Raw genomic sequence first — 27389 nt, forward strand, 5'->3', positions numbered from 1 at the left:
GCTGAAAAGTTCCAAGAAATGGGTGCACTAGCTTTGTTTAACTGGGGTAACGTTCACATGTCAAAGGCAAGGAAGCAGGTCTGTTTTCCTGAGGATGCCTCGAGAGAAGCTATAATAGAAGCAGTTGAGGCTGCATTCGTGTGGACAAAGAAGGAGTACAACAAAGCTGCAGAGAAATACGAAGAAGCGGTTAAGGTTAAACCTGATTTTTACGAAGCTCTTCTAGCACTTGGGCAAGAGCAGTTTGAGCAGGCAAAGCTTTGCTGGTATCATGCACTCAAAAGCAAGGTAGACTTAGAAAGTGAGGCCTCCCAGGAGGTCCTGACGCTCTATAACAAAGCTGAAGATAGTATGGAGAGGGGTATGCAGATTTGGGAAGAAATGGAAGAACGTCGTCTAAATGGAATCTCCAAGTTAGATAAACATAAAAACATGTTGCAGAAGATGGAGTTAGATGAATTATTTAGCGAAGCTTCAGAAGAAGAATCTGTGGAGCAGGCAGCTAATATGAGTTCTCAGATTAACCTCTTGTGGGGTTCGCTGCTATATGAACGCTCTATTGTGGAGTACAAGCTCGGATTACCAACTTGGGATGAATGTTTGGAGGTTGCAGTGGAGAAATTTGAACTAGCTGGAGCTTCTGCAACTGATATAGCTGTGATGATAAAGAATCATTGTTCAAGCGAGGGTGCACTTGAAGGTAATGAAGTTATAATCCAATAATGCTCCTCTGTTAGTTTTCTTTTTGCTGCGCTGATATGAGGTGTGATATATAATAACAAACTCATAACAAACGCAGGTATGGGATTCAAGATTGATGAAATAGTACAAGCATGGAATGAGATGTATGATGCCAAGAGATGGCAGATGGGTGTCCCATCTTTCCGGCTAGAACCAATTTTCCGGAGACGTGCCCCAAAACTGCATGATATCTTAGAGAATGTATTTTCAGGGCCTGCTTGACCAAAATATTCTTCTCATATACACATAAAAATATCAGATTTTGTGTATCACTAGGTAAGTAGCAAGTCATTTCCGCTTTACAAATCCTGAAAATATGGCTGTCTATATGATAGTATTGGGTTGTTAGTGTTTCATTGGTTGAATGCTATCGACAAATCATTCTTGTTATGGAGCATGAATTAGGGGATTATATCTAAGATTTATTGCCTTCAAACAATGGTAATAAAAGATTTTATGAGATTGCTTGCCTCTGTCTCAAAGATTTCCCTAGAATCTCACTTATAAATTTAGTTTATCCTTTACAATTCTGTAGTTCTCCAGTGTTTTTCTGGCTTGATTTGCTGGGAAGCTAATCATTTTTTTTTTTGGTGGGAGGGAAGCTAATCATTTGTATATACTATTTGCAGGCATTTTGTTTGTTTGGGTGGGAGTGGGTGTGCATTCTTTTCTCCTCTATATTGGTATGGTTTTGTCATTTTTCCAAAGGAACATTTTTTTGGGATTTCCACGGGGATATATACTCTTGGCCTCTGCGGTTTTGATGTAGTGGCTGAGACTGATTGGGATTCAGTCCAGAGAAGAAGGTTTAGATGGGCTAATCCTCTTCTCTTCAGATTGATTCAAAATATTGGTTATTTGTTCTTCTTTGTTTTGTTTTATACCATAGCTTTGTATTTTTTTTTGTTGTTTATTGTTGTTAAATTGGATTAGTTTATATTTAATTTGTGATTGTTGTGTGAATATCTGCGTCGCTTGAAAGATTCAGACTTCATTGTGATTTCTTTATGACATACAGCATTTTTAAATCTTAAAATAAAGACTCAATAGACCAACTATTTCATCAGCATTCATCTCTATCCCTCTCTCTCTGGATTAATTTCGTGACTTTCACCAAAATATTGATTTCAGGAGGGGCTTATGATAACATACAAAGATATCAATACCTTAACTTAATAGGTATAGCTGTGTGTAATTTGTTGCCGGATATCTTCGGTTTGTTATGCAATTACCATTTATCATTAGATAACAAAAAAGAGTAGTTCATAGATCCATCAAACTATACACATCAGAATTCTTCTTACAATGCAAGCGTGGAGTAATATCATCAATCTCTGGGCTCACTCGTATGAGAACCCAAGAGCCCAAAAAAAGTCTTCCGAGTTTCATCCGTAAGCCCCAAAGACGAAAAAGAGTCTTCACGATCAGGAACAATTCTTAGAACCATTCCATCCATCTGAGAAGTACCGTGACAGTCCCTTGGCAATCGGCTGTGCCACGTCCCTCTCTCTTCGGTGCAGAACCCGCAAAAACTCATCCACACTCAAACTCCCATCTCGATTTGAATCAAACACATGAAACGCAATCTCTATCACATTGTCTGACAGAGTTATTCCACATACCTGAGAAGCGGCTCGTTTGAAGTCCTTCATTGTAAGTAAACCGTTGGCTTTGCCATAAGCAAAAAGCGCTAGAGAAAATGGTCCAAGTTTACTGCGTAGCTCATCAAACTGTTTGAATTCCTTTAGTGAGATACGCATGTCCCTGAGGCGCGGGTGCTCGCTCAGACCATCAACTCGATCAAGCAGCTTGCCCAAATGGTTTGCATCAGCCGCTGCCACCATAGACAATGCAAAATCTTTGGCTGATATACTTCCTCTTCGTTTATAGTCATAATGTGCAAACTCCAGCCTCAGCATCTATATACAAACAACATAAGATCATTCCCTTTCAGCCTGAACATCTAGTAGTCACACGGGGAGTAAGGAGATGAATTGAAGGGTTAAGAGCTACTTACCTCTTCAGTTAGATCCTTCATAAACTTAGTAAACTTATCGTGTTTCAGTTTCTCACTGCCATCTTTTCCAAAGAAGTATTCTACCAAGCCTCCATCCTCAACAGAGCCGGTCATATGTAATCCAGTTCGACGGCCATCTCTGTGACCAACTCCTTGCCTATGTTGAGATCGCATCAGACTCATCACTGTCTTAAACTCTTCCTTGTCAACCTCCCTAAAACAATACTTCGTCAGAACCATCACGAAGAAATAAAAGTTACAAAGGATTAGAAGCACTGACCAGATTTTTTTACATATGATTCAGCGTAAACTGAAAAGAGAGACTCCAGTGAATCCCACAACCCGTCCGTTTTGGAGGATCAAAATATGGGAATACGTACCAGAAAAAATCACAGTTACCAAAAGCAGGATTAAATCCTATGTAGATATTTAAACGAATACTCACCCGTTGTTGTCAGTATCAAACATTTTGAAAGCCACGGCAAAGCTTGATTCAGGAATGCTGAGTAATGTCACAAAGAATATATACCTGTTCCCAAAAACAAAACATACCAAGTAAAAAGTTCATATCTTCCAAAAGAATGAAAGGTGGACAATAATAAGTAATGATTTGGTTTTGAAGTAACTCACTCTTTGAAGGAGATAAGACCATCATTATCAACATCAAAGAGCATGAAGAACTCGGAAGGAGAGCATCTAAGTTCACCGGGATTTCTTTCCCCAGTCAGATAACCTTCTCTTACGAGATGAGACTCTGATGGAGGAAACACCGGAACTATTGCCCTCATCAAATCTGCCGGCTTCATTAGTATTTCTCCTTCTTCTGTCCGAACCGATGCAAAGTACTCGAAAACCTAAAAACGAATTAAAATAAAATAACCACAAAGGTAAATCTTATGAATTCAACAATACAACATCTCTAAAACTGAAACAAAGAACAATCAATCAAATCTCTATGATTAACTCTTCATTGGTTCTCTCTATTCCCAAACAAACAAAGAACAAAAGAGATCAAAATATGAAAGCTTAAGGGCCGGAAAGACAGAATTTGAAATGCACCTTTTCAGGAGGACTTTGTAATCTCAGACGTTTCTCGTAATTGAAGAAGATCTTCCTTCTGAACGCATCTGTTTTAAAAATTCGAAATCCAACAAAAAAAATTAGCTCAAATCGAGAGAGGAAAACAAAAATCAATGAAATCAGAAAACAGCAAGGATCACACGAACCTCCGAAGATGAATCCGGAGCTGTAACCAGGCAAGGACAATTTGGGAATAAAGGATCTCGGTTTGAGATCGCCGACTTTAACTCCACAAACAGAAGGAGGCGATGAAGATGAACTATCAGCGAAGGAAAATAAACCAGGAGAATCAGAGGAGGACCAATACAGAAACCCTAAGGCGGAGCCAGCTGTAATCCCGGAGATCCATTTAGCCAGAGATCCGCCAGATACGGAAGGATCGGCGACGGGTAGAAGAGCCGAGGAGGAGGGAGAAGATTCCGGCAAGGAAGAGGAGCTCCCGTGGATCCTGAGCCGTTGGATGACAAGCAAAGGTCGGTCAACGGACGGTAGAGATGATACTGATCTGTAGTGAGATAAGGCGGGCATAATTAATTATGATGGATTCTTCTTCTTCTCTCTCTCTCTTTGTTTTTTTGTTTTTTTGTTTTAAAGCAGAGAGATTCTTTTAAGCGCAAAACCAACCAAACCTTCCTTAAAGGTTTATTTATAAAGGATTTTATCCAAACGCGTTTTTACGCGTTTGTTTCTGTTTACTGTTTTTGTATGCTGAAGAACACTCCGACGTCGTTTTCAGGATTGTGAATCCTCTAAATCCGGATCTTTTTTTTTTTTTTTTTTTTTNTTTTTTAGATTTCCTCAATTTAACAAGTCAAATTTTAGACTGATACAAAAAAAAAAAAAAATTAAAGAATCCAAAATTTAAGATAAATGAAAATGATTTAATAATCTACAAAGTATAAATACAACAACGTGAAAGAAGATAAAAAAGATATGTTTCTGCCTAATACTATATCTCTCCCTTAGAAAGCAGCCTTAACATTTCATGTCATTGCTCAACGGCATTGCTTCTTAATGGTTGGGAATCGACCTTTCCATCGAGAGTATCCTGTTCCAAAGATTATCAGAGAGGACAACAATTTAGAAGCCTGAGGAAAAGAAAAAAACAAGTGATGTTAAATGAGATAAAAGATGTTTGAAACCAAAACCTGCTGTTACGATTTCAAGAAGATCGGCAGTGTCAGACGTATCCTGGCCCCATGAGGATAAGCTTCTCGCTATGAGCCTGGCCAAACTATCCAAGGAGCTACCGTTGAAGTTAGGTTGCTTGAGTAAAGCATCTTCTGATGTGAAATCAAATATCAGAGAGCAGATGCTTGCAGCCATCATCACCACCGGTGGGTCATTTGTACGATCTATGACAAAAAGGAAATAATAAAACTGACATATTATTTAACACAGTCTTTGATATTTATCAGGATTTTAGCTGGGACAAATAAAAAAAATCATTTTCACCTGCCCAATATGCCAAAGCTTTCAGTAGTCTGGAAAATGTAGAAATTTCTGGAGTCAAGCTTATTTCTTCCCTCTGTTCATAACATTTAAAACGTGCCGTCATGATTGGGATAAAGCAATGGGCAATATGTATGGAAGTCTTATCTTAAGGAGAAGAGAGTACCTTCAAAAGAATATTCATAACTGTATCACAAGCCAAGAATATGCTACCATCTTCATCACTACTCTCACCACAGCGCTCGATCAGTTTTATTAGGCATTCCACAACCTGTATTGAAATAATCAGACAACTCCTTTATGATTGATTATACATATGATATAAACACCCAAACGTATTTAGGTCAAGCATACAAATAAAGGAAAAGCTGTAAATGAGATTTGTTCAAGCATAACGTCATCCGTGTACAGTAACTCACAGCTATATAGCCTCTTGAGGAAGCCAAGAGTTTACATCCTTCTGCATTCATTGTTATTTGGCAAAGGAATGGGAGCAGGAAGCACGTGGACAGAAACGGGCTGTCAAAACAAAAAACGTTCAGATCAAGTTACCCTGGGAGGCATTACGTAAACAAGCTTTGTTAAAAGGGCCAACAAGACAAGGAAATATGCTCAAACCTGGACTCATCTTCTACCTCCACTGAAAGCATATAATCTAGAAGATCTTGGACCTGCTCTTTGCATGCAACCGGAGTTTCGGCAAGATAGCTGTTGAAAACACCAAAAAAGTTCAGTGGGTGCCAGAATGGTAAGGAGGCCAAGGCCATCCATATTCTTCCATAAGGAGTATTAGTTTAAAAAATTCGCTAATTTTTATGTATATATTCAATACAAAAATAAACAGAAAGAGAGAATTAAGAAGAAACAAAACGGATGGTAATATCGTACAAGACCAAAGAGTGGTTATCTGTATTCTGTACCTTCCAGTCACTCGCACAGATGCAAGAAGATCATTTCCTTTCTTATTTCCATGTTCCTGTATGAAAGAGAACAAACATGAAAAACAATTATTACACATAAAGACGCTCAAAAGAAGTTTGATATTATCAAATATATAGAGTACCTTTGCATCTTTCAGATACTCGAGCACCACTCCCACTGTCTCATTAAGTATTTTAATCACCTTTTGGAAGACAGCTTCATCAGTTAAAGTCCCTGCAAAGACCACAATGTAAATTATATTTCTTTGATAAAGGAAAAGGCTGACATGCATTAAGTCAAGCGTAGATATTTTTCACACTATATTCATCAGCACAGTTATTAGATATTTGAGCAATGACAATTAAAAGTACTAAGAAGGTCCAGAAAAATAACATACAATAACAGAAAGGTGAAAGAAAAAGATTGTATAGCAGATTGCAAACATTAATAAAACATGATTAAGATCTATGTTATACCTTCATTTTCACCAACAGATGATATATGTTTGATGATCTTTTCTACCAAAGAAAACACGATTGGCAGATACCGTTGCTTCAAAAGAATGTCTTCAACAGTTGAATTATCCTTAGGAGCTTCATACTTCTTGTAGGCGAGATCATTTAACAAAACGGAAATCTCAACATATGATGACTCTAATACCAGCAGGAGACACCTACAAAAGAAATCAGCATGGTGTGAATCCTTCTGTCACTATGAAATTGTAAGTTAAGTGAGAGTGTAACAAAAAGATGTTTTTTTTACCTATCAGCTGGAAGATCAACATTGGGTAATTTTACCTGACCGATAAGCCAATTTTCACCCAATATTGACATCATATTCTCAGCCAGAATTAACGCATGAAGCTTTTCGGAAGGTGCTACACATGAACAAGACAGGTTTCTTAAGTATTTTGAAAGCTTCAATAGCATAAAGGGTGTAAGCAAGCACTGTATCAATAACATATGACCCTAGATTATCTAATAGTGTGTGCTTTTTGTGAAGTACAGATCATGGATACTCATACTATTCTTTTCATAAGTGAAAACAAGAGAGGAATTTTGTCAGATAACAAGTAGATGAAATTAAAGGCTGGCAAGAAAGAGATGCCAGAATTGCTAATAGCTAATAGCTGTTGACTTACCCACACGGTTCTGCAGAATTGCCACAACACCAGTGCGCATATAGTCTGCCCAATTGTTGTCTGGCATGGAACGAAGAGGGTCGTGAAGATGTGCCTAGGCATAAAAAAGTTCCATGAGAAACATATAATCAAGACAATGAAGCTCCATTTATCAAGGTGACAATTGCATCATCCACGCAGAAGATAATAGCACTCTGATTTTCCCAAATTTAATGGAAAAGAGAAATCAAAATTTTTGGTTCTTATAAATTCACATGTATCACGTTTGTGACTATACTAAAAGCATAAATTCGCTAAACTACAGCTAGAAGAATGTAAGGAAATGAAAACTCACAGAATACTCTGACGAGAAGACTGCAGAGAGTAGATGGAGTGCTTCAAACTTCAGGGCATTATGCAACACTGCAAACTGCCGTGCGACAGCAGCAACCTGAATAACAGATAACGCTAAGTTTCAACTCCAACTTAAGCACTGCAGCTTTAGTAATTATTGCAAAAAAAAAAAAGAGAAAGATAGCCAAGTAAGTAGACTCACCACCAAAGACAGTTCTAAGAAGCGTTCAATATTCATGCTCTCACCAGAAAGCTGACTAACCAATAACTGTAGAATCTTTATAGCAACCTCCATGGCATGCGAGCCTGATTGATAAACATGTCTCACATAAGCTTTGAGGGAGCAATTATTCTCAAATCCATATACCTCACTAGTATCTAAGGTTCCTTATATGCACAACAAAACAATGGAAAAACAAATGAATTAAGCAATTACCATCAGGTAGATCAGACATCTGGGGAGCTATCACTCTCAATCCTCCAGAGTTTATCAAAGTCATGACACCAGCTTCACAAGCCGTGGACACCAAATACAGAAGCTCATAGCAATCTTCGAGAATGTTTGTAGTTATTCTGAAATTTCCAAAAAGCCAATTTCCTAACTTTTAAGATGTCATACACAGAAGCAAAACTTGAGAAGAGCAACATTGGAAAACCACAGATGAAAGAATCAGGTGATGTAACATACCGTTTCGACATAATTTCAAGAATAAGGGGAATTCTGGAAACCATCTCTTCTGAAGAAGCTATCTCCGGAACACGGCAGAATGCAGCAAGAACAGTAAGAGATAGCTGCAGATACACATCACGATTATCACCACTACCACTACCTACCAAATAAAACAAAAGAAAAATTCCAAACCAGTCAAAACCCAACACTAGAGAGAGCAACAAACCTTAGTATCTCAACTAAAAATTCAATCTTTCCCCAAGATTAGTATAGAGTCTAGTGTGAGAAACAAGAGAAAGATCAATAGTTGGAGGGTTTTGTTTACCGGTCCGGAGAAGACGGTCGAGAAAGTGAGTACCGACGGCTTCGTAGACCTTCTTGAGGGAAACGACGTCATCGCTCTTGCAAAATTTAGTGACGAGAAGTAGACCGGCGAGCCTCTGCTCGTCCCTCTCCCCTTTCAATAGCTTAAGGCAATCGTCAAGCGACGGAGATCGTTCCTCCTGTGGTGCTTCCATAATCACCCAACTCAACAACAACAAGAGTAACAAAAGAAGACGAACAGAACTAGAAAGCGAGAGAGAATGCCAAAAAGAAAAAAAGTTATAACAACTTCCGTTCCTTCGAGACGACGAAGAAAAATATATTAGTCAAATCAGAATTAGGCCCAAAAGAAGTAGGCCCAATATAAATGGGTTCTTAATTTCAAGCACAAAAGAATTAGAAGAAGAAGAAACACAAAAGAATTCGGGAACATCTGCTAGCAACATCATAGGCGTATCGCAACATCATACTACAGTAGTTTTAATAATGATGAATACTGCTTGATACATTACATACGAAATTACGAACCATATCTTTACAAATAAAGCTCACACGTGATTATGCGTTCGTTACAAGACGCAAACCAACAATACAGATCGCTTCCATAAACTACTTTATATATAACACATATTTATAAGGCCGCTACAACAAGCAATTCAGATTCTAGAATCCGGTTTTACCGGTACCACCTATGCTAAACAGTAAACACAATCTGTACGATCGAAGAGCCGGAGGAGAAATTGTGTCTTTCATTTACGGTTCCCTTGGATTCACATGGCAAAGAACCATCCTCTGGTTAGCTGCTACTTCACCTACGACTTGTCGGTCCTGAGTTTGGTTAAGAAAGAATATATCTTGACCGGTTTTGATGAAATTGCAGGATGGGAAAGTGATAAGATCTTGCTTTACCGTTTGCGTTTGTTCTTGGAGAGAGTAGATGATGTTGAAGTATTGCTGTTCCAGTTTCTTTTCCTCTGGTTGATGAACCAATTGTTGATTTGTTTCAACTGCAAACCGGTTTCTTGTACCAGTTTTGCCTTATCTTCCTCCTGCAGTTCCAAAACAATATCAAGAATCAAAACCCGCTTTTGACAATGTCGTAACCAAACTAAACTTCCCGGCTGAGGTTCTTACAGTTGGGTATGGCCATTTTGAGTGAGTACGCCACCACTCTTTGAGTACAGAAGTTGTATCTCCAGGCAGCTTCCCCGCTCTTCTCTTCCTCATGATCTCTTCTCTTATGTCCACAATCTTCTCTTTGAAACCCTAGAGCGGAAAAACCAAGCAACGAGATAAAACAATGTGTCTTGTTTTGTGTAATGTTAACATTGAAACTTGCTCAAGCATATTACCTGTTTAAGCTCATGCTTCAGTTCTTTCTTCACACGTTCCATCAAGGATCTCTCTCGTTCGGTAGGAACAAGAGGACCAAACCCCATCAAGCAATCTGAACCGTCCAAACTTCCATCAAACATGTTGACCTCGCTATCTACTTGATTATCATCTTCATCATCCGACATTGTCTTGCCATTACTTTCACTTGGAGAAACTCCTACAAACCAGAAGAAAGACAAAAATCAAGACACCTCCAAAGCTAGAAGGCAACCAAAAAAAAAGAAAAAAAAAAACAAAGAAAGATTTGGGACGTTACCAGTTAGGGATTGAAGTGATTGTTCGATCTCCCAACAAGCAGTAATAGCTTCCATTGCATGGACACAAACGTGGTGCTGGAGTTGTTCTTTGAATGAACATAGCAACACAACATAATGTGACTGCATACATCATAAAACAAAGGTAAAATTCCAATCCATAAGACATACAAACAGAACGTTACAAAATAAATATTCTGTTTTCTTTCTACTGGACAAACAATTAGCCACCAAGAAAGAAGCATTGTCCAACAAATACAACTTATTTGAGTCAAACCAAAGCTCATAATTCGAATTTAGCTAACCAAAGCTCATAAACAAGACTCAAAGAACCATTAACAATGAACCACATGAAAAATGTGAATTTGACACTCACTCAACTAGTAAACATAAAGCAAATGCAGGTTCACAGTTCAAAAATATTGGAACTTTGCATGAACCCTATCCAAATTTGAACCTGGAATTAAAGAAAAATTTAAACTTACCATAAAATGATCAAGTTCCTTGTTGTCCACAACCACACCAAGAGTGGAGTACTTGTCGGCAACGGTGTGCAACTGACTGAGCTGAGCATCGATCCTCGGAATCTGGTCAACGGGAGTAGCAACCCTAAGGCAAGCCACATGAGCCGCAAGAAGCTGCTCGTACATCGGATGTCTCAAAATCGCAGCCTTATAGCTAGCGCTCCGCCAATCTTCACCTCCAACAACACCGAGTATCGTTTCACCGTCGGCGTTGACCCCGTCGACAACTTCAGAACGGACTTCTCCGGTGTTTTGGATCTCCGTATGAAAAGAGAGCCACCGTGGGTTAGCATCAGCAGCGGAATTGTCTCCGTTGCGGTGCGGAGGAGCGAGATCGGACTCCGTCGTGGCTAGGGTGGAAGGGTGGTTGAGGAAACTGGCGGTGACGAGCGAAGGTGTTTCGGAGAAGTGACGCTGCTGCGGCGGCGGAGGAGGTTGCTGTGATTGGTCGGAGAAGTGTCGGAGAGGAAGGTCTTCTTGTGGAGGAAGGAGGTGAGAGCTGTTGTTAAACGACATTGTTTTCCTGCGTTTTGGGGATCGGTGAAGAGAGAGAGAAAAAGAGAAAGGTAGAAGGTCTTCTCTTTCCTCTTGTTTATTTGTGAAGACGACCAAAGTGTCAAGTGGGTGTCTGTGTCTTGTTTTAATTTGATCTTTAATACACTTTTTTTCTTTTGTTTGGCGCAACTTCAGTTGTTTTTTTTAATGTCAACAACATAAAGCTGTCAGCCTGTAACCAAAATTGGAACATAAAGAAAAATAACAAAAGCATGAAAATAATAAGTTTGGTGAGCATTCATGAGAATGAGTTTAAAAAGTTATGTAAATCTATAATTTTCACAGAACTTGTAAGGTTGTACTTGTACTATGAGTATGAGCCACACTTTGGTACTAGTAAAACCATATATAACCGCTTGTGCTGTTGTGCATACGTTTTGGTATTTTTAACTTCAAAGCTGGCCCATCATCACTTATGCCTTTTGTTTCGAGGATCGAATTAGCCTCGCGACAAGATTTGTGCTTCGATCCACCCGTATAATGTTTATAATCTCATCCCAAACTCTATCTGACGTTAGTTACATTTCAACAAATCTTTAAATATGCGTCTATGGAGATGATAGATGATTCTCAATCTAAACAATCATTGTGACTTATCAACCAGTCGTCCATATTCCCATGTCTTGCATATGTAACACCACCGTTGCTGAGTAAGACACTCCTCTAAAGATATTTGTTTCTAATTTTCCATTAAGGCCACAGAATCCAATAAAAGATTTACACTTCATCTTAAGGATGGACAAAAGGCTAAATAAATTGAAGAAAAAGAGTCTTCCATGACATGGCCCTATTAGGTGAGGTGAAGTGGTTCAATTTTTATAAATAATTAGTTCGGAGTTATCTCTTTTAGATTTATTTTAAAATTAACTTCTTACATATTTTATGAATAAATACTACTAGGGTTTTTTAATATACTACTAATCTAATACTGTGCATAATTAAGAAGGAAAAGTTTGAAACAGTAAAGTCTATTTAGCTGTCCTACTTTTTTTGCTCCCTTAACAACAATTTCCAATAAAGCTTTTTTAACTACAACGAATCGGGTACAAAAGAGAGAAAGTAAACCTAATTTTCACCTTCTTCTTCTAAAAAAAATCAAGAAGTAATGAGCGTTTTACCCCCTAAAATAGAAGGAATCAGAAAACGAGAATGCTACGGGAGATGATGTTTTAACCTCTTTTTTATCCTAAGTATTACATTCACTTTTCTTTGTTAAAAATCTCCATCTCCATCCTTCTTGAGACTGCAAATCTTTCAGAATAAGCCACGCTAGCTGGTTCCGTACAATATCTCTTCCTCTGAAGGTACCATGTTGAGATCAGGGAGGAAGAAGACACTCCCCTGATTTTCCGAGTCACCTTCTACTCTGCAAGATTTTGGTACGGGTTGTGGTTTATGAATAAGATCAAACCGAGTCTCGTTCTTGACACGGCCTGAGCTCAAGTCAAGCTGAAACAAAGAAAACAAGAAAGAGTAGATTTTGATTCAGCTAAGAGGCTAACAAAGAGACAGATAATCTGGAAGATCATAATACCGCAAAAGATGCTAAGGAAAATAAAATTTTATTATTAGTTTTACCTTAATCCTCTTCAGTCTTTGATTCCTTACGTTTTGTTCGTTGAATGTTGCTCGGAGACTTGCAATCTCCTGTAGAAAAAATGTTGGATCCATTTAGAATAAAGAAAGATGCAAAACGAATAAGAAACCATAATGAAAAAAACAAAGAAATTAGCAAGTAGAATATACCTTTTCAAGGTCTAGTCTTTCTTTCAACTTTAAGTTCTCTTCGTTTTTAAGCTCAGAAGATGACTGTCAAAAAAGAAAAATAAAAGCCTCAGCTAAAATAAAATTGGGAATTTAGGAGTGAAGTTGGAATCCAAGAAAGAGAGTCTCTTCTTATACCCTCTTTTTCTTCAATCTCCTGGAGAAAGAACTAGTGATTTCGTTTGTGGGAAAGACCTGCAAAACAATAACGTATTTGATTAGCAAAAGCACTAGTCAAGATGCCAAATCTGACAATTTGAAATTACTAGTATGATTAAACAATGCTGACGAATAACAACGACAACTGTATTATTAGATCTCTTTTTACTTTTTATAATAAAAACCCAAACATCTTAATTTAACTAACACATGGGAGTAGTAAAAGTTTAATTTTCCCACTAATAGAAATTTCAAAGAAAAAGTCACTAGTAAAATACTCAATGAAGGATGATGATGGCACATCATGACAATTCCGTGTCATCAGAGTCGTCATCACTCTTTTAATAGATCACGTGACCCCAATCTCTCCGACAAGATTTTACTCGTTTCTTTCCTCCCAAAACGCTAACGTTTAGGGCCTCAAAAACGTAAAGCAAAACGCGCACGTTAGACCAACTAGCTGTACTATTCCCCATAATCTAATCTACAAGACCTTTTTTGTTATTTATTCCTCAAGACAACAACAACAACAAATTTTGACCGGTTCCTAATTAATTCCCATCTAACCGGCCAAACGCTCACAACGCAAGATCCGGTTCAACGCGTACCGGGGAGTTCGGTTACTCTTTTTAACCGTCAACCTCCAGATTTTTTTATCAAACAGAGTAAAAAAACACCTTTTAAGCTTGTTTCTAAACGAATAGCAAAGTTTTTAATTACCAAAGAAAAGTGACAAAAAATGGAAAAAAATAAATAAGTAAGCTTACAGAGGCTTTGACTTTTTTTTTATTACTAGAGATGGATAGATTCATTTAACCTAGAAGGTGGTTAGAACGGCGAAACACGGCGGAGGATACAATTTTCCGGCCGATTCGGTTGCAAATTGAAGAAAACAGAATAAAAGATGGTCTAGTGAGGTTTTCAAGCGTGCGTGAGATGTGACGTCATCCTAAATCCTAAATTTATCGTGGATTTTGAAGAGAGACAAAAAGAAGAAAAACAGAGAGACGGCGAAGGATCTTCTCAATTACGAACACACGACGGACGGCGAAATCCGGATATCCCGGCGAGATCGGAATCGGAAAAATCAAGCGAGGGGAAGGATTCTCATCTCACCGTAGCTACCGGGATTCGTAATCGAGAGGAGAAAGAGAGAGAGAGAGAGAGAGAGAGAGAGAGAGGGAGAGAGAGAGAGGAGACAAAATCGAGGATGGGGGAAAGAGAAGGTACCTTAGATCCAGATCCTGTAGACGTAGAGCAGCTAGCTTGACGGCTAGTATCCTCGAATCCATCGGCGGAAGGAGACGCAGAGCCGCCGCGACTTCCAGATCCGCCACGGCTTCCAGATCCGCCACTCCAGGAGAGAGGAGTCTTCGGACTAGCTCTAACGGAATCCACGTCTTTCTTAATCGAAACGGTAACAACGCCGCCGCCGCCGCCAGCGAATCTTGAGGAACGAGACCGTCGTTGACGGTTTCCCCATCGTAACGGAGGTAGATTCGCCGCCGGATTATCAGTTCCAGCATGTTTTAGCCGTAACAGAAGCTCAACAACCATCTCGTCGTCTGTCATCGCCGTCTTCACCCAGTCATCTTTCACCGGAATCTTAGCTGACGCCGACGCAGTCTTCTTCATCGTCGGTTAATAACGACGACACTAATCAAAATCTCTGTAGCTCCCGTGGGAATCAGATACAGAGAAGAGAAGCCTGAGAGAGAGATGAAAGGAAGAGAAAGTTACAGAAGAGAGAGAATGATGAAGAAAGAGAGAGAGAGAGAGAGAGAGAGAGAGAGAGAGAGAGAGAGAGAGAGAGGTTGAAATATCGAAATAGAGAAAAAGAAAAAAGATAGTAGATGGGATTCGTCTTATATACGAACGAGGCCTCTCTCTCTCTCTCTCTAAATGATTCCTCTTTTTATTTTTATTTTCCTTGTTTGTTCTTTTCGAAAAAATAAAATTGAATATTTATTTCCATTTTAATGCCGATATGAAAATGCAAGATCGGGTCTGTGGCTAGATAGATGGATTGCAGATTTGGATTTAATTTTTTTTTTGAGAAAATTTATTATTATTATTATTATTATATTAAAAACAAAATGTGGGACCCAAATACTGAGTTGTGTGGGGGAAAGGGTATGTAGAAAAAAAAACAATTAAGTAAAGATTCCCTAATAACAACTCTTTTAAAAAATATAATATTGTCACAAATTTAGTTTAGGATACAGTTTTATTATTTCTCTGGTTAGGTAGAAAAATCTCTCTATGCTCTCTCTCATTAGGGCAACCCATCAATTTATGTTATTGGAGTGTTAATTATCTTTTTAGTAATTGCGACCAAAAGAAAAAAAAACTGACGTGGCAAGTTGATTCACTAAAAATAACACGTCATACTTTACCAATGTTTACTTGACGACTAGGCAAGTTGTTAAATTATGGATGAGAGTAACAAGAGTTCCCGTTATTTAATGATTCTAAAATATCTTACCTTGTGTGTTATTTTCTTTTATAGAATCTCTAAAATTCAGGATTAGGACTAAGAAACAACTTCAAGATAATGGGCCTTCTTCAATCAGGCCAAGGTGGGCTGTCTTATTATGAGATAGCAGATATCTTAAAGCTTGGACCAACCAAGTGACACATATATATAACAATTGAGATAATGACACCCTTTTTAAAACTAAAGAAACCACAACAGCAAGGATATCTATGGCTTAAGTTCATATGATAATCGATATCATTCAATACTCTGATAAAAGTCACTTTCAACTTCTGATATCAATTGGCCTTTTTTTGTAGACTTCTGAACATATCAATTATTTGTGACAAAGTCTTTGTGTGATGCACATATCAAGTCAAGTCTTTTATTATATTGGTAAACATCTGCGCAAGTGTTAATTTGGCTAATTTGCAGTATCACCTTAAACATGTACAAAGTCCCAGGGTTCAATCCTTTTCATGGTTCAATTCATTCCATCATTTACATAATCTTAGATTTGTTTCATCGCTTTTTTGTTGGTGGGTCAACTATCTTCTTTAATCTCAGGATTGCATCAAATAAATGTTCAAAAGCTGACGAAAAAAAAAGACTAAACCAAAGAAGCCAAATAGAACTTATAATATATATTCGATAATATTAAAGATAGAAGTACAGAGAATTGTAGTACAGAAGATTACATGGAAGCCTTTACACTTCATCTAACCAGTAACTACTACATCTCCGTGATAGTTTTGACTTAACCTAAACGACACGAAAACAGACGAAGAACGCTTACGGAATAACAAAGAGACCCAACAGACGAAGATAAACCCAAATTAAACTTAAAAACTAGAAACCATAAAAAGATAGACGAAATACAGAGAATTGCAAATACTGCAGATTACATCGAAACCTAAGATGTTACATCTTACCAGTAAAACACATCTCTATAACTTGCCTTACAAAGCTAAGGCACACGAAGAGAACCCTAACGAAATGAGAAAAGACTCAACAGCTATAATTAATTTACCCAGAGAACCTGACGATTAAAAGACCCCAAAAGGTACATAAGATAGTAAAAAAAAAAAAGGCTATGCACAAAATACTCCTACACAAACACTAAACCCTAAGAAGAGAAACTAAGACCTGTTAAGAAGATATTTCGATCTTGCCCCTTGAAAAAATAAGGGAAGATTCGAAACGGTTCATAACGAAGATGTGTGGTTTCTTCATCTTCTAGATTCATCATCGTCTTGGAGATTATCATTTTTCTTGTAGATTTCCGGAATTCAGGCGGAATCTGACGATCGGTAAACAGAACCGTAACCATTTTGGGATCATCTGAGACTTTTAGAGAAATCAAAGATGATCGGAGACATACGCCGTCAGGCGATGTCTAGACGAAGCATCCTGATCAGATCATTGGTTGCATCGGCGGCTTGGAACAAAGAGACGCTCTTCTTGGTGAAAAAAGCTGGAAGCGGTACATCGCTCGGAGGCGGCGAGGTCATGGTGACCGGACCGGCGTAAAACGGGACTGATTTCGATTTGCGGCCAGACAAACGGATCTGACTCGGAATCAAACCCGGATCGGGTCCAACCCGACGAGTAGATCCCAGATCTGACTTGTCAACAACCAGATCTGTCTTTACAACAACCAGATCTGTAGCCTTGCTCGGGATTTCTTCGCCGCGCTTCAGGATTCTCACCTGACCGACGGCTACGGTGTTTTTGGGACTCTTCTTGACCGTTCCTTTTGGAACGAAAGCCGCGCGTGGAGGAGGAAGAGGCGGCGCTACAGGAGGAGAAGGAGATCTGGTCGATTGGTTACGTGGAGGACTCCGGCGCGTACGGTTGTTGGAAACGGGCTTTTTCTGCCTGTTGGGACACGCGCTAGGGTTACGGGGATGATATCTCATGTGGGAGAACGGATCTTTCAAACAGTCTTGCGGGTTGAGAACGGCGACGCCCATAACTTAAAACGGAGGCAGATTAGGTTTCAGGGAGAGGGAGGAGGAGGAAGAAGACGAAGGGATTAATTAAATTATCTCGGGGAAAATGGAAAGAGATAAAAATTACAAGGTGAATTGAATAAATGAGGAGGTGGAAGAAACGTTAGTTTTATACACGAGAGGTTGCTCTCTCTCTCGGCCAGCATTAAGACGGTTTCTTAACCAACTCTCGCCTTCTTCTTTGTGTTTTGCACGCGCTGAGTTGTTTCCTCCTTTTTTTTATAACTATTTTCCTTTATTTTTCTTCTTTTAACTTTATTATATGTTTACTTTACTTGATATGATAATAAATGGATTTTGTCCAAAAACAAAAAAGGTATGTTAATAAATGGATTAATATTCAATACTTTGGTTGTGAATAGAAATATATATATATATAGCTTAAAGATTATGTTTTCTTTTTTTCTGTTTTTTTTTTGAATTATCATCACATATGTTATCTCAACATTTACATTTTTCTATTTATTATTCCTTAAAATATCCCAAAACATTTTAACAGTGAAGATTTTGCTTTGATACTAGTTAATATATATATATATATGAGATTGTGTATAATCTCCCCTAACCCAAACCACAACAAGTAACATGTATATTAAAAGGTTAATTTATACAATTGTAAGTGTTTATATTTTATAGTTGTTCACAAACAAAACATTTTAAGAAACAATGGTTACTGAATTTAAATATATTTTTTTTTACTAAAGAGATATTATTTAATTTTAAACCAATAATAATTCAAAATTTTAAATATTTTCAATAATTACTTCTTGAAGTTTACAAAACATTAATTTTTGTGGGATAAAAAAATATTTTAAAACATCAATCTTTGTGGGAAAAAAAAATATCCCAAAACATCAATCTTTGTGGAACAGATAGATAAAGTATAATTTAGCTTAATAATAAGAGATAATTGCAGTTTTTTCCTTTTTTAAAAAAAAAATAAAGCTGCTTTGCAGAACAGTATCCAAGCAAAAAGATCTTCCATTACGCATTTGTCGCTTTCATTATCACACGTTAAACATAAAATAATCCTTCGTTAGAGAGGCATGTATCTTCTCAACCCTTTTGAGTAAACTTCACATTATTATTCTCATACACAATAATATACTATGCATCCATAAGACCATAACTAATTAATATTGAATGCGAACGCTAATCTTAATAATAAAATTTTACATTATTTACACAATAAAGCTAATAACAAAGTGGGGAATAAAACGCGGTTAATGTATTGGATGGTAATAAAAGACTCTTAAGCAGTGACAAACCAATTAAAACTGATAAGGAGAACAAAGAAACCCAAAGACCAGTAACCATATTACTATTTGATTAAAAACATAGTGATACGACCTTCCTATAACTATACAAAAAAAGCTAATATAATCAATTAATCATATATATAAGTGGAGCTTCAAATAAAAAGCCAATAGAGATATTCTGAATAGGTGGAGTAGAAGGTAAAATGACAACAACTTCTTGAAAGAAGTGGTCGACCATATATATAATATTTTTAATATAATAATAAACAATAAATGTGAAAGAAGGCGCGTGAGGTTTGATTGAAGTGGTTTCTTTTAGTTCTAGGGGTTAATAAGACAGAGAGAACAGAACAGAGGAGGAACCCACGACGAGAGAGAGAGAGAGTCTTAGCTACGCGTTACTGGGTCCCACTTCCCCCCCACTTCTTCTCTCCGTCTCATCTTTTTTTTTTTCTTGGTTTGCTTGCCCCTCCAATAATTAATAGTATATCCCTTTTGTAACTCAACCCTTGGTATTCCTATGTATTTACTATATTGCCATGCACTCGTTTATCTTCTTTGACGTTGAATATTTCTCTCGTTGTTTATACTTTTCGATTGTTGCACAAAAAAAAAATTTGCACTTTTCGATTTTTTTCCCTTTTTTCTTTTCCCATTAAATTAAAATTACTATTTCTCGATCTTATTTGTAATATTATGTAACTTATGAGGAGGCTTTTTGTGTTGTTTTCTTGTAATTTTGGATCGTATTCATTAATCGAACCAAAAAATGAAAATGAGACAAGGAAGTAAAAAGATGAAACAAAAAAAACGCCTAGTTATCATGGTTTTGGCAGTGGTGGTGGGCAAATATCTAAATTACTAATTAAATGAAAATCATAGTAATAAATAATCTATCGGAAATAACGGAGAATCCACGTGTTCGTTTGTTTGATGACAATTTAATCAATCGAATTATGACACGTGTAATTTGACGATAGGAATGGCGTGGTGTTGTGTTTTTTTTTTTTTGGATTCAGTCAATCGAGCCGACTCAATTTAATCAACTTTTGCCGGCCATTTACATTTTTTTTATACGTCTGTATGATTACTCTTCTTTATTCTTTTTTTTTTTAATTAATTGCTTCTTTAGGGTCTATTCTTTATTCTTTTTTAAGATTGGTCAGTTCGGTTAGGTTTAGACCGGACCGACATTAAATCGTCGTAATTCAGATTTCAGACCCAAACAAGCTAGTTGACCTCGTATACTTCAAAACTCTTTATTACGTATGAGATGAACCAATGACCCGTATACGGTTCGCTTCAATTTGTTTTTCTAAAAATGCAGCCAACGGTCTATGGTTGAATATATACGGTTGCCTTCTATATATATACTAGTATATGCCTTCGTGCTATTTTTAGGAGTTAGTTGAGTCTTGAGTGATACGTGATAATGCTTATTATTTACAACACTCTGACCTGTTCAACACTTTTTAACTTTTAGCTAATGCCGACGAACTTGCTCTGATGCAACTGGATAGTCTTACATCTCCTTGGTCAAAAAAGCCCATAACCGAAGAAAAATAATAGGATCTCCAGTGACCCTTGTCTAATTTTATGTAAACCATGAACTGCATATTCAACAACCTTGATCCGGGGAGTAACCTAACGTATGTAGAAGCTTTAAAGTCACAAGATTTAATGTGAGGCTCCGTTCTCCTCCATACTTTGTTCCGATATGTATTGTTTCTTCAAACTTCTTATACATACATGTATTCGATGCCAGGATATGATTATTATGTTAGTTGTCCTCCCTACGTATTTCCAAAAATCTCATCCAGATTCCCTTTTTTTTTCTTTTGATCACTCTCTCAATCCTCACCACACCAACCGAAACACACAGGCAAACAAAAAAAAAACCATAACTTCCTCACTTCTTCGGTTTGACAATTGGCGGAATGGTCGTAACCAGTCTACCAATTTGGGACGAAACCGAAGAAGTTTTGTATAAATAATAAACACACCTATGAAGAATAAAGTAACTCATGGAGGATTCCAAAAGGGGTTTAGCTTACAGGTTCCTGAGCTCCGTTTGTGTCTTTGTCCTGTTCTTGTGCCGCTGAGGACGATCCGTGCTCTGTGCTTACCATATCACTGCTTTGCTGTTCTCCTGCTGTATTGGAAACAGCCTTTTGTTTCAGATATGCCTCCAGAGGAAAAGCTGCAGCTTGGAGAAGGCTCATCATGCTTACTCGGGAAGCCCCCGGGTCTGAGTTTAAGTCAATATTTTCCCCTGCGGCTGGCTCAACCGCTGGAATGCTCTCCACTTCTGTCTCATCTCTGCTCTCGGACTGTGCCTGTTGGCTTGCCTGTCCTGCCTCTCCCCTGCTCCGCTTCCGCATCATGAGCGTCCTAAACCGCCTCTTCACTGCCTCGCACACAGTGCATGTGCATGTCGGCTTGTGTTTGCCTTTTCCGCTCGGCGGTTGGCTGCAGACAATGCACGAACACCCTGCCCGGTGTCTTGGATGCTTGGTCGTGGCTGCAACCGCGATTTCCCCTTGTTCACCGGTCGTGGTGATGCCTGCATTTGCTAAAGTTTCCGCGGCAGATGCCTCCTGCGCCTGGTTTAGCTTTTCGTTTGTTGATGCCATTCTCCTCCTTTTGAACTCTGTGGAAATGAATCTTAAGCTTCTATGTAAAGAAGTTTCTAATTAGACAGACCAATAAAAGCTTCGGATCATACCTTTACTCTGCCGGACAAGTGTATCATGTTCTCTTGGAGAGAGTTCATCAGGTGCAGAACATGAAGACCTGATGATGCAAGCAGCAACTCATATTATTCAGGTGGCCAGTTCAGTGAGTCAAAAATCTTTAATAACAATATCCCATATGTGTAGCCGAAATAGATTGTATCAGTTATGTCTAAAACAAATGTGAAATGTTCTGTGGTAACTAGTCTAGGTTAAGCACATGAACATGCAATCTTGTTTACCTGGCAGGATCCAAGAGATTATCGGAGCACAACCATTTTGGTGGAAGAAGAGTATCCACAGGCAGCCGTCGCCATTTCCCACAAGCATCACACTGCACCCATTGCTCTTGTTCCCTGAGAAATCCAGGATCACATATCAGAACTAAATAATCAGATGTTCAGTAGTTCATTTTTTTCTTTTTAATCATTCAGTGTGCTCAATTCTTTTCATCCTATCATTGCATAGTACATTAGGTCTCACCCTGTTTGACGTGACACAAAAACGGTCTTCTTCCCGAAAACTGGTGGTTCCTGCGTATCAGCAAGCACACGATTTCAGGAAAATATAGTGAAAAGATCCAGCTATTTTTGACAACTAAACAGGTAAACAGCAACTCACGTCATATTCTTCAAAATCTTGATCTTCCAACGTAACGATGCTGGGTTTGGCGGATTGGGGCGGCCGCAGCAGTTCCTGTGCCTCATCCCAAGTTACTTTCAGTTCCAGAACATCTACGCTATCAATGAGAAGACGCTTGCTCTTAGTCCCAATGTTCCGAACCCGTTTCCTAGCAGAAGTTAGGGACGACTGAAGAAATAAGTTATCCTTTCCCATGTCCTCAGTCTTCTCTAGTTTAGACCAGTTGATGTCACCACATCCCGGATTCAAGTTGTTGGAAAACATGTTTAGATTGGGTTCATTGCTTCCCTTGAACATCTGAAGACCCAAAGAAAAATATATCACTGACTGCATAATTATGAGAGTACCAGAAAGGATTCTTTTTCAATACTTCACTTCACAGTAACAGTTTCTTATGCCTAAGGGGACAACTCTCCGCTTCTTATGCATTTACCTGTGTTGCTGTAGAGTTTGTCGCTTTACGGTATCCCATTACGAGTTTTCCTTCAGGTTCTGTACGGCTGAACGTTACTGCAGAGAACATGGGAATATCCAACACATCAGATCTAATAAAAAATGTACAGTTCATCTCTTTGTAGAACGTATTTCACTATCCTCGCATGATCTAATGAACTACGTGCTATGAGCCTATGAGTGTAGTTAACATGCTATGAGTAAAGGGTTTGAAAAGTACCAGTGTCACCAGCTTGCAACTGCATGGACTGTATGCAAGGAGTCACACCCTCCAAAACGTACATCCTGCTGTTATTATTAGGCCAAAATCTGAACTGGAACACCCACTCTTTCCCTTTTATGTCTTGTATCTTTAACGGGAGACCCTCGGGTTGAGAGATCGGGGGGAAATAGGCCTACAGACAAACAAAGAAGGTTATAGCTGATATCAGACATTTAGATAGCTATAGTTTGGGAATATCATATATACAGCGAAACAAGTTACCTCTGCACATGCTTTCGGAAGAACCAGTCGACCAATACGACCCGCATCGCTAGCACTCAGAACTTTTTCAAAGAGTGGTATAATTTTGGAATTTGAGCTTGGAAAATAAGCAGTTAAGGACACCTTAGAACATAAACAATAGTGCATCATGGTCGAATAAAAAACAGAAACACGATAATATGAACATACAGATGAGGATACTGTCCAGATAATTGCTGCAGCTCTTGGTCAGTAATCCTAGGCCAGTAACGAGGAAGCAATTGGGTCTTCCCGCGACCTTCTGGAGGAGGCCGAGCGACATGAATCTGCGACACCAGGCTCCCGTTAGGCTCCATACCAGCAGCAGTGGGAGCTGAATTTGCAGGTTTTGGAAGCAGTTGCCTGGACCGAGGGGCCAGTTGGAAAATCGAAGTAGCCTTACTTCTGTCATCAACAACAGCATCATGAAATGGACTCGACATAAGCGTAGGTCCAAGTGAAATGCTCAAGTTTGGCTGTGCAGATAATTCCTGCAACTCTTTCCTTTCAGTTTTGTGTCTAAGAGCATCTAGTCTGGAACGAAGCAGAGATTCTTCTTGTTTCATTTGAAGAGAAGATTGAGTGGAGCCGATTCTTTGAAAGTGGAGCAAGTGCTTAAGATTTGTCCTCTCAAGAACACTGCCTACATGCTCTGGTGAAGCAAACGAAGACAAGTCCCTACCGTTGGATTCTTGACTGACATTCATCTGTAAGAGAGATAACATGAGTATATAGTGACAGAGAATCCAAGACCAAGGAAGCATCATCCCTTGCAAGAAGTTGATTCAAGGAGGGAAAATAGTCTTACAGAAAATAGTGCAGACTTCTTAGCGCAACTTATACAGGTCACGCTGCCATTATCTAGAAGCTCCATCATAAATCTGGAAGCAATGCATCCACAGTGAAGGCGCTGCGAAAACAGAAATACGTATTACGAAAAACAATTGTGATATGTTGAGCACAAACACGAGTAAGCCATGAATTTTTTTTTTTTTTTCACCTTGTCACATGAAGTACACTCTCTCCAACCAGACTCCTCGGCGTGAAACACTTGACAGAAAATGGATTGCTCGTATGCGGACCTACCAAAAACCAACATTCACAAAAATTACTACAAAGTAAGCAATCAATGAAATCAGGATTCCCCTCAAACCTCCACTCTTGTTCCAATTCTCAACAAACCCACAGCACTAATAGTATTCAAATTAGACACAAGAGTGAATGCCCTTACCCACACTTATCGCAGAGAGAGGCCAAATCGCCAGATCGCATAGGCCAGCCTTTCTTCCACTCGCCCGACGTTGAGACTGCTCCGCACAGTGCATTCATGCAGACCTTTGTTGACTCCATAATTGACCAAGTGAGCGGCTCGATTCAATTGTCAATCGAATCAAATAAAAGATGAGTATCCTATTCTCCGCACGATGATACTTTAAGCCACAACAAACTTCCTCTTCAATAAAGGCACAAGTATTAACAATATGCAATGCTTAAGAGTTATATATATGGTATCAGAAACTTCCTCTTCAAACACTTACCGGATGAGGCAGAAGAAGATGTCAAATATATTATTGAGAAACTCAATACGCTCCTTCTGAGACAGACTGTATACGGATGAAATCATATAAGATTACGAGATACGATGAAGATATCAACGGTTATAAAGTAATCAGAATCCGTAAATGAAATTACAACCACATAAATGGTTAATAGGATATTGGAATCTGAAAGGTAAAATTGAATGCTAATGATAAAACTCAAATTAAAGTTCATTAGAGATAAAGAAAATCAAAGCACCTTTCGAAGAAACTTGTCCAAAAAAGAGAAATAACGACTCACTTCCATCTCCTCAGTTTTCAACAAAACAAATTCTAGTCTTTGTCCAACGAAACTTCTCAGTGGTGCAGTGGAGATGGAGATGCTGATGAGAGGAAACTTACGATTGGGGCTAGAGTAAGCCTCTTAAACAATTGCGTTGACTGAGATAACACCTTCATATACAATATATAAGTCCACTATCAAAAACTTGACTGATGAATCCATGAAAGTCCCAGAAGTGTATACTAGTGATAATGAGAAGAATGCCTCGAGTTTAGAAAAGAATGAAATGATTCTCTAGACAAAACTAAGACAAACCTTACAGAACCTTCTCAAACTATTCAATTGAAAGGAAACAATCCACCAACTATCTGAGCTGTGGTAGGCTAACAACAATTCCACTACAGGAAGATGTAAGTCTTATTAAACCGCTAAAGAATCTACAAACTTGCAAGTCATCAAGATCCAGAATCCAGAATCTGAGGGTACGCATAACTTTAATTGATACTAAACAGAAGAATATAGACTTGAAGAATAAATGTAATAGGCAGCTACATTAAGTAACAAGTAAGCAAATAAATTACCTTAACAAAAAGGAGAATATAAGTTACTAGAGGAGAATATAAGTTGCTAGAGGAGAATATAAGTTGCTGCAATTGGAAACAAGTTTCAAACATTAGGTATTTAAAAATTCATAAACAACCAAAGGAAGAGGACTGTTTATAAAGTGAGAAGATAACAGAAGTAATAGTAAACATTGATGATACACATTCTTAATCGAAGTAGTGTCATTCTTCTTCAAATCTTCAGAAACCAAATTCGATTCAACATGAAGAAGAAGACGAGACCAAGTTCGTTGAGAATTTCCAGATAAAAATTACAACTTTGTAAAACCCAACTGATATAACGATGTAAAGGTTCAATCTTTAGAATCCGAAATCCGAAATCTAGAGTATTTTTGCACAAAACCATGCATTCTAGAAAAAAACAAATAAACAAAATCACCAAAGTTGCTACACACTCTAATCAAGCAAGTAAATTTATAATCACAGGAGAGAGTTTAAGCCTTACCTTGGTCTTGGTGTGTGTGCGTATAGAGAGAGCCGATTGATTCGATCGAAATAGGAAGGTACAGTTAAACCAAGTCAAAAAGTCGTCTTGACGTCGACCAAGTGAAGAAGATTTGAGCCAATTCAAATCGAGCGATCCTCAGATTGCAATATAAGGATTTGTAGAGAGGTTTTAGATATAACGAAGAAAGAAGCTGTTGAATTGGTTTCTAAATAAAGAGGAAGAAGAAGAAATCACAATGACTTGGAGAGGAACCTCCATTAACAACAACAACAACAACAAAGAGGGCTTTGTTAACAAGGTTTACTAATAATCAACAAATCTGAACCGTTAGATTGAGATTTTTTTATATATATATGAAACCCAAAGATGAAGTTTTTTTTTTTTCCTTCTATAAGAAACTGATGATGTCAGCCTGACCTAAAGAAAACACAGTTTGCTTTATTTATGGATATGAGAATAATGTAAAGTTTACTCAAAGTGTGATAGATATATAATAAAATATTAATTAAAGTGTACGCAAAAAGGTCATCTCTGTTTCGACCTCACACACGACACACCCAAAGTTTTGCTTCTAGATTTTTATACGTCTATCACTAGCTCTCTCATCCAACAATTGTTATTTGATTTTCATAAAATAAATTTGGTTTTTTTCTAGAGGGTTGAGAGTGAGGAACCCACGACGACATTACCAACACAACACCTCATCAGCTGTGTTTTAAGGTCCCACTCTCCACTTCTCTAATCTCTTATCTCATCTTTTTTAGAATTATTAACATGTACACTCATGCCTTTGAAAGTTAAAACTTACCCTTCATATACATTTCAACCTTAGCTTATACTCTATTGGCTATTATTGCATATACCAGTCTCCCTGATGGATACATAAAGATGATGTGGTTCACGGCTTCAGGACGCTCTCTCTATTCGCAACCGATAAAACATAGGCTCTAAAAATGTCGCCCAAAGAATTAGGAAAATGAACGGAAAGTTTGGTTGATGGGCCATTTTGAAGCACATTCATCTTCTTGAAAAGATCACTTATTAGCATATACAAAATTTGTTGCAAAAGAAAAATAGTTGCAAAAGATCAT

General features: G+C 38.1%; 7 protein-coding genes across 12 annotated transcripts in view; 1 reads left to right on the forward strand and 6 right to left on the reverse strand.

The window, feature by feature from the left end:
- Nucleotides 1-1743, forward strand: part of LOC104727623 — a 4410-nt gene extending 2667 nt beyond the window's left edge. Inside the window, exons 2-4 of the mRNA XM_010446713.1 lie at nt 5-700; nt 800-1017; nt 1371-1743. Of these exons, the coding sequence (XP_010445015.1) occupies nt 5-700; nt 800-963 (860 nt within the window). The 3' untranslated portion in view covers nt 964-1017; nt 1371-1743. The remainder of the gene's footprint in view (nt 1-4; nt 701-799; nt 1018-1370) is intronic.
- On the reverse strand, nt 1958-4462 carry LOC104721626 (calcium uptake protein 1 homolog, mitochondrial). Its single transcript, XM_010439654.2, has 6 exons — nt 3985-4462; nt 3818-3885; nt 3389-3612; nt 3204-3287; nt 2759-2972; nt 1958-2660 (listed from the first exon to the last, which is right to left on the reverse strand). The coding sequence occupies exons 1-6, from the start codon at nt 4364-4366 to the stop codon at nt 2166-2168; spliced, it is 1467 nt and encodes a 488-aa protein (XP_010437956.1). The 5' UTR covers nt 4367-4462; the 3' UTR covers nt 1958-2165.
- On the reverse strand, nt 4684-8952 carry LOC104721628 (neurochondrin homolog). Its single transcript, XM_010439656.2, has 16 exons — nt 8681-8952; nt 8374-8515; nt 8122-8258; nt 7888-7991; nt 7687-7782; nt 7353-7446; nt 6974-7088; nt 6688-6884; nt 6354-6445; nt 6211-6266; nt 5909-5998; nt 5710-5809; nt 5457-5561; nt 5294-5366; nt 4987-5193; nt 4684-4886 (listed from the first exon to the last, which is right to left on the reverse strand). Exons 1-16 carry the CDS (start codon nt 8871-8873, stop codon nt 4834-4836), a joined length of 1854 nt encoding a protein of 617 aa, XP_010437958.1. The 5' UTR covers nt 8874-8952; the 3' UTR covers nt 4684-4833.
- LOC104721629 (homeobox protein knotted-1-like 5) lies at nt 9155-11486 on the reverse strand. Of its 2 annotated transcripts, none has more exons than XM_010439659.2 (6): nt 10814-11486; nt 10331-10451; nt 10032-10231; nt 9814-9945; nt 9589-9728; nt 9155-9491 (listed from the first exon to the last, which is right to left on the reverse strand). In XM_010439659.2, exons 1-6 carry the CDS (start codon nt 11366-11368, stop codon nt 9488-9490), a joined length of 1152 nt encoding a protein of 383 aa, XP_010437961.1. In that variant the 5' UTR covers nt 11369-11486; the 3' UTR covers nt 9155-9487. The 2 variants fall into 2 exon arrangements, with proteins under 2 accessions (XP_010437961.1, XP_010437959.1); XM_010439657.2 differs by having other exon boundaries at nt 9155-9507; nt 10814-11485.
- On the reverse strand, nt 12390-15116 carry LOC104721630. The gene is made up of 5 exons (XM_010439661.2): nt 14561-15116; nt 13310-13366; nt 13154-13216; nt 12986-13054; nt 12390-12856 (listed from the first exon to the last, which is right to left on the reverse strand). Exons 1-5 carry the CDS (start codon nt 14963-14965, stop codon nt 12677-12679), a joined length of 774 nt encoding a protein of 257 aa, XP_010437963.1. The 5' UTR covers nt 14966-15116; the 3' UTR covers nt 12390-12676.
- On the reverse strand, nt 16427-17905 carry LOC104721631. Its single transcript, XM_010439662.2, has one exon. The coding sequence runs from the start codon at nt 17777-17779 to the stop codon at nt 17192-17194; it is 588 nt and encodes a 195-aa protein (XP_010437964.1). The 5' UTR covers nt 17780-17905; the 3' UTR covers nt 16427-17191.
- Nucleotides 20555-26670, reverse strand: LOC104721632 (B3 domain-containing transcription repressor VAL2). Of its 5 annotated transcripts, XM_010439664.2 has the most exons (17): nt 26296-26668; nt 25809-25874; nt 25543-25625; nt 25204-25397; nt 24945-25010; nt 24638-24859; nt 24407-24488; nt 24215-24316; nt 23578-24113; nt 23389-23485; nt 23125-23299; nt 22885-22961; nt 22431-22748; nt 22293-22342; nt 22052-22165; nt 21803-21870; nt 21123-21727 (listed from the first exon to the last, which is right to left on the reverse strand). In XM_010439664.2, the coding sequence occupies exons 6-17, from the start codon at nt 24754-24756 to the stop codon at nt 21123-21125; spliced, it is 2343 nt and encodes a 780-aa protein (XP_010437966.1). In that variant the 5' UTR covers nt 24757-24859; nt 24945-25010; nt 25204-25397; nt 25543-25625; nt 25809-25874; nt 26296-26668. The 5 variants fall into 5 exon arrangements, with proteins under 5 accessions (XP_010437968.1, XP_010437965.1, XP_010437966.1 ...); XM_010439666.2 differs by lacking the exon at nt 25543-25625 and having other exon boundaries at nt 20555-21727; nt 23578-24110; nt 26296-26670; XM_010439663.2 differs by lacking the exon at nt 25543-25625 and having other exon boundaries at nt 20555-21727.

This window comes from Camelina sativa, chromosome 11, assembly GCF_000633955.1.
Source record: "Camelina sativa cultivar DH55 chromosome 11, Cs, whole genome shotgun sequence".
NCBI classification, from domain to species: domain Eukaryota; kingdom Viridiplantae; phylum Streptophyta; class Magnoliopsida; order Brassicales; family Brassicaceae; genus Camelina; species Camelina sativa.

Bases quoted from the DNA above. Each gene is read 5' to 3' on its own strand.
- LOC104721632 (XM_010439663.2), bottom strand. From the start codon at position 24,756: ATGGAGTCAACAAAGGTCTGCATGAATGCACTGTGCGGAGCAGTCTCA. The intron at 24,114-24,214 runs GTAAGACTATTT...TCTCTCTTACAG, and splicing joins AGAAGTCTGCACTATTTTCT to ATGAATGTCAGTCAAGAATC. The intron at 22,962-23,124 runs GTACTTTTCAAA...TGTTCTCTGCAG, and splicing joins GTTGCAAGCTGGTGACACTG to TAACGTTCAGCCGTACAGAA.
- LOC104721631 (XM_010439662.2), bottom strand. From the start codon at position 17,779: ATGGGCGTCGCCGTTCTCAACCCGCAAGACTGTTTGAAAGATCCGTTC.
- LOC104721626 (XM_010439654.2), bottom strand. From the start codon at position 4,366: ATGCCCGCCTTATCTCACTACAGATCAGTATCATCTCTACCGTCCGTT. The intron at 3,613-3,817 runs GTGCATTTCAAA...ATTCGTTTTTAG, and splicing joins TACAAAGTCCTCCTGAAAAG to GTTTTCGAGTACTTTGCATC. The intron at 3,288-3,388 runs GTGAGTTACTTC...TTTTGGGAACAG, and splicing joins GGTCTTATCTCCTTCAAAGA to GTATATATTCTTTGTGACAT.
- LOC104721630 (XM_010439661.2), bottom strand. From the start codon at position 14,965: ATGAAGAAGACTGCGTCGGCGTCAGCTAAGATTCCGGTGAAAGATGAC. The intron at 13,367-14,560 runs GTACCTTCTCTT...ATTGTTTTGCAG, and splicing joins CTACAGGATCTGGATCTAAG to GTCTTTCCCACAAACGAAAT. The intron at 13,055-13,153 runs GTATATTCTACT...TTTTTTCTACAG, and splicing joins AAAGACTAGACCTTGAAAAG to GAGATTGCAAGTCTCCGAGC.
- LOC104721628 (XM_010439656.2), bottom strand. From the start codon at position 8,873: ATGGAAGCACCACAGGAGGAACGATCTCCGTCGCTTGACGATTGCCTT. The intron at 8,259-8,373 runs GTATGTTACATC...TGGAAATTTCAG, and splicing joins CTTGAAATTATGTCGAAACG to AATAACTACAAACATTCTCG. The intron at 6,885-6,973 runs GTAAAAAAAACA...TTTCTTTTGTAG, and splicing joins GTTGATCTTCCAGCTGATAG to GTGTCTCCTGCTGGTATTAG.
- LOC104721629 (XM_010439657.2), bottom strand. From the start codon at position 11,368: ATGTCGTTTAACAACAGCTCTCACCTCCTTCCTCCACAAGAAGACCTT. The intron at 10,232-10,330 runs GTAACGTCCCAA...TCTGGTTTGTAG, and splicing joins ATCACTTCAATCCCTAACTG to GAGTTTCTCCAAGTGAAAGT. The intron at 9,729-9,813 runs GTAAGAACCTCA...TTGGAACTGCAG, and splicing joins CAAAATGGCCATACCCAACT to GAGGAAGATAAGGCAAAACT.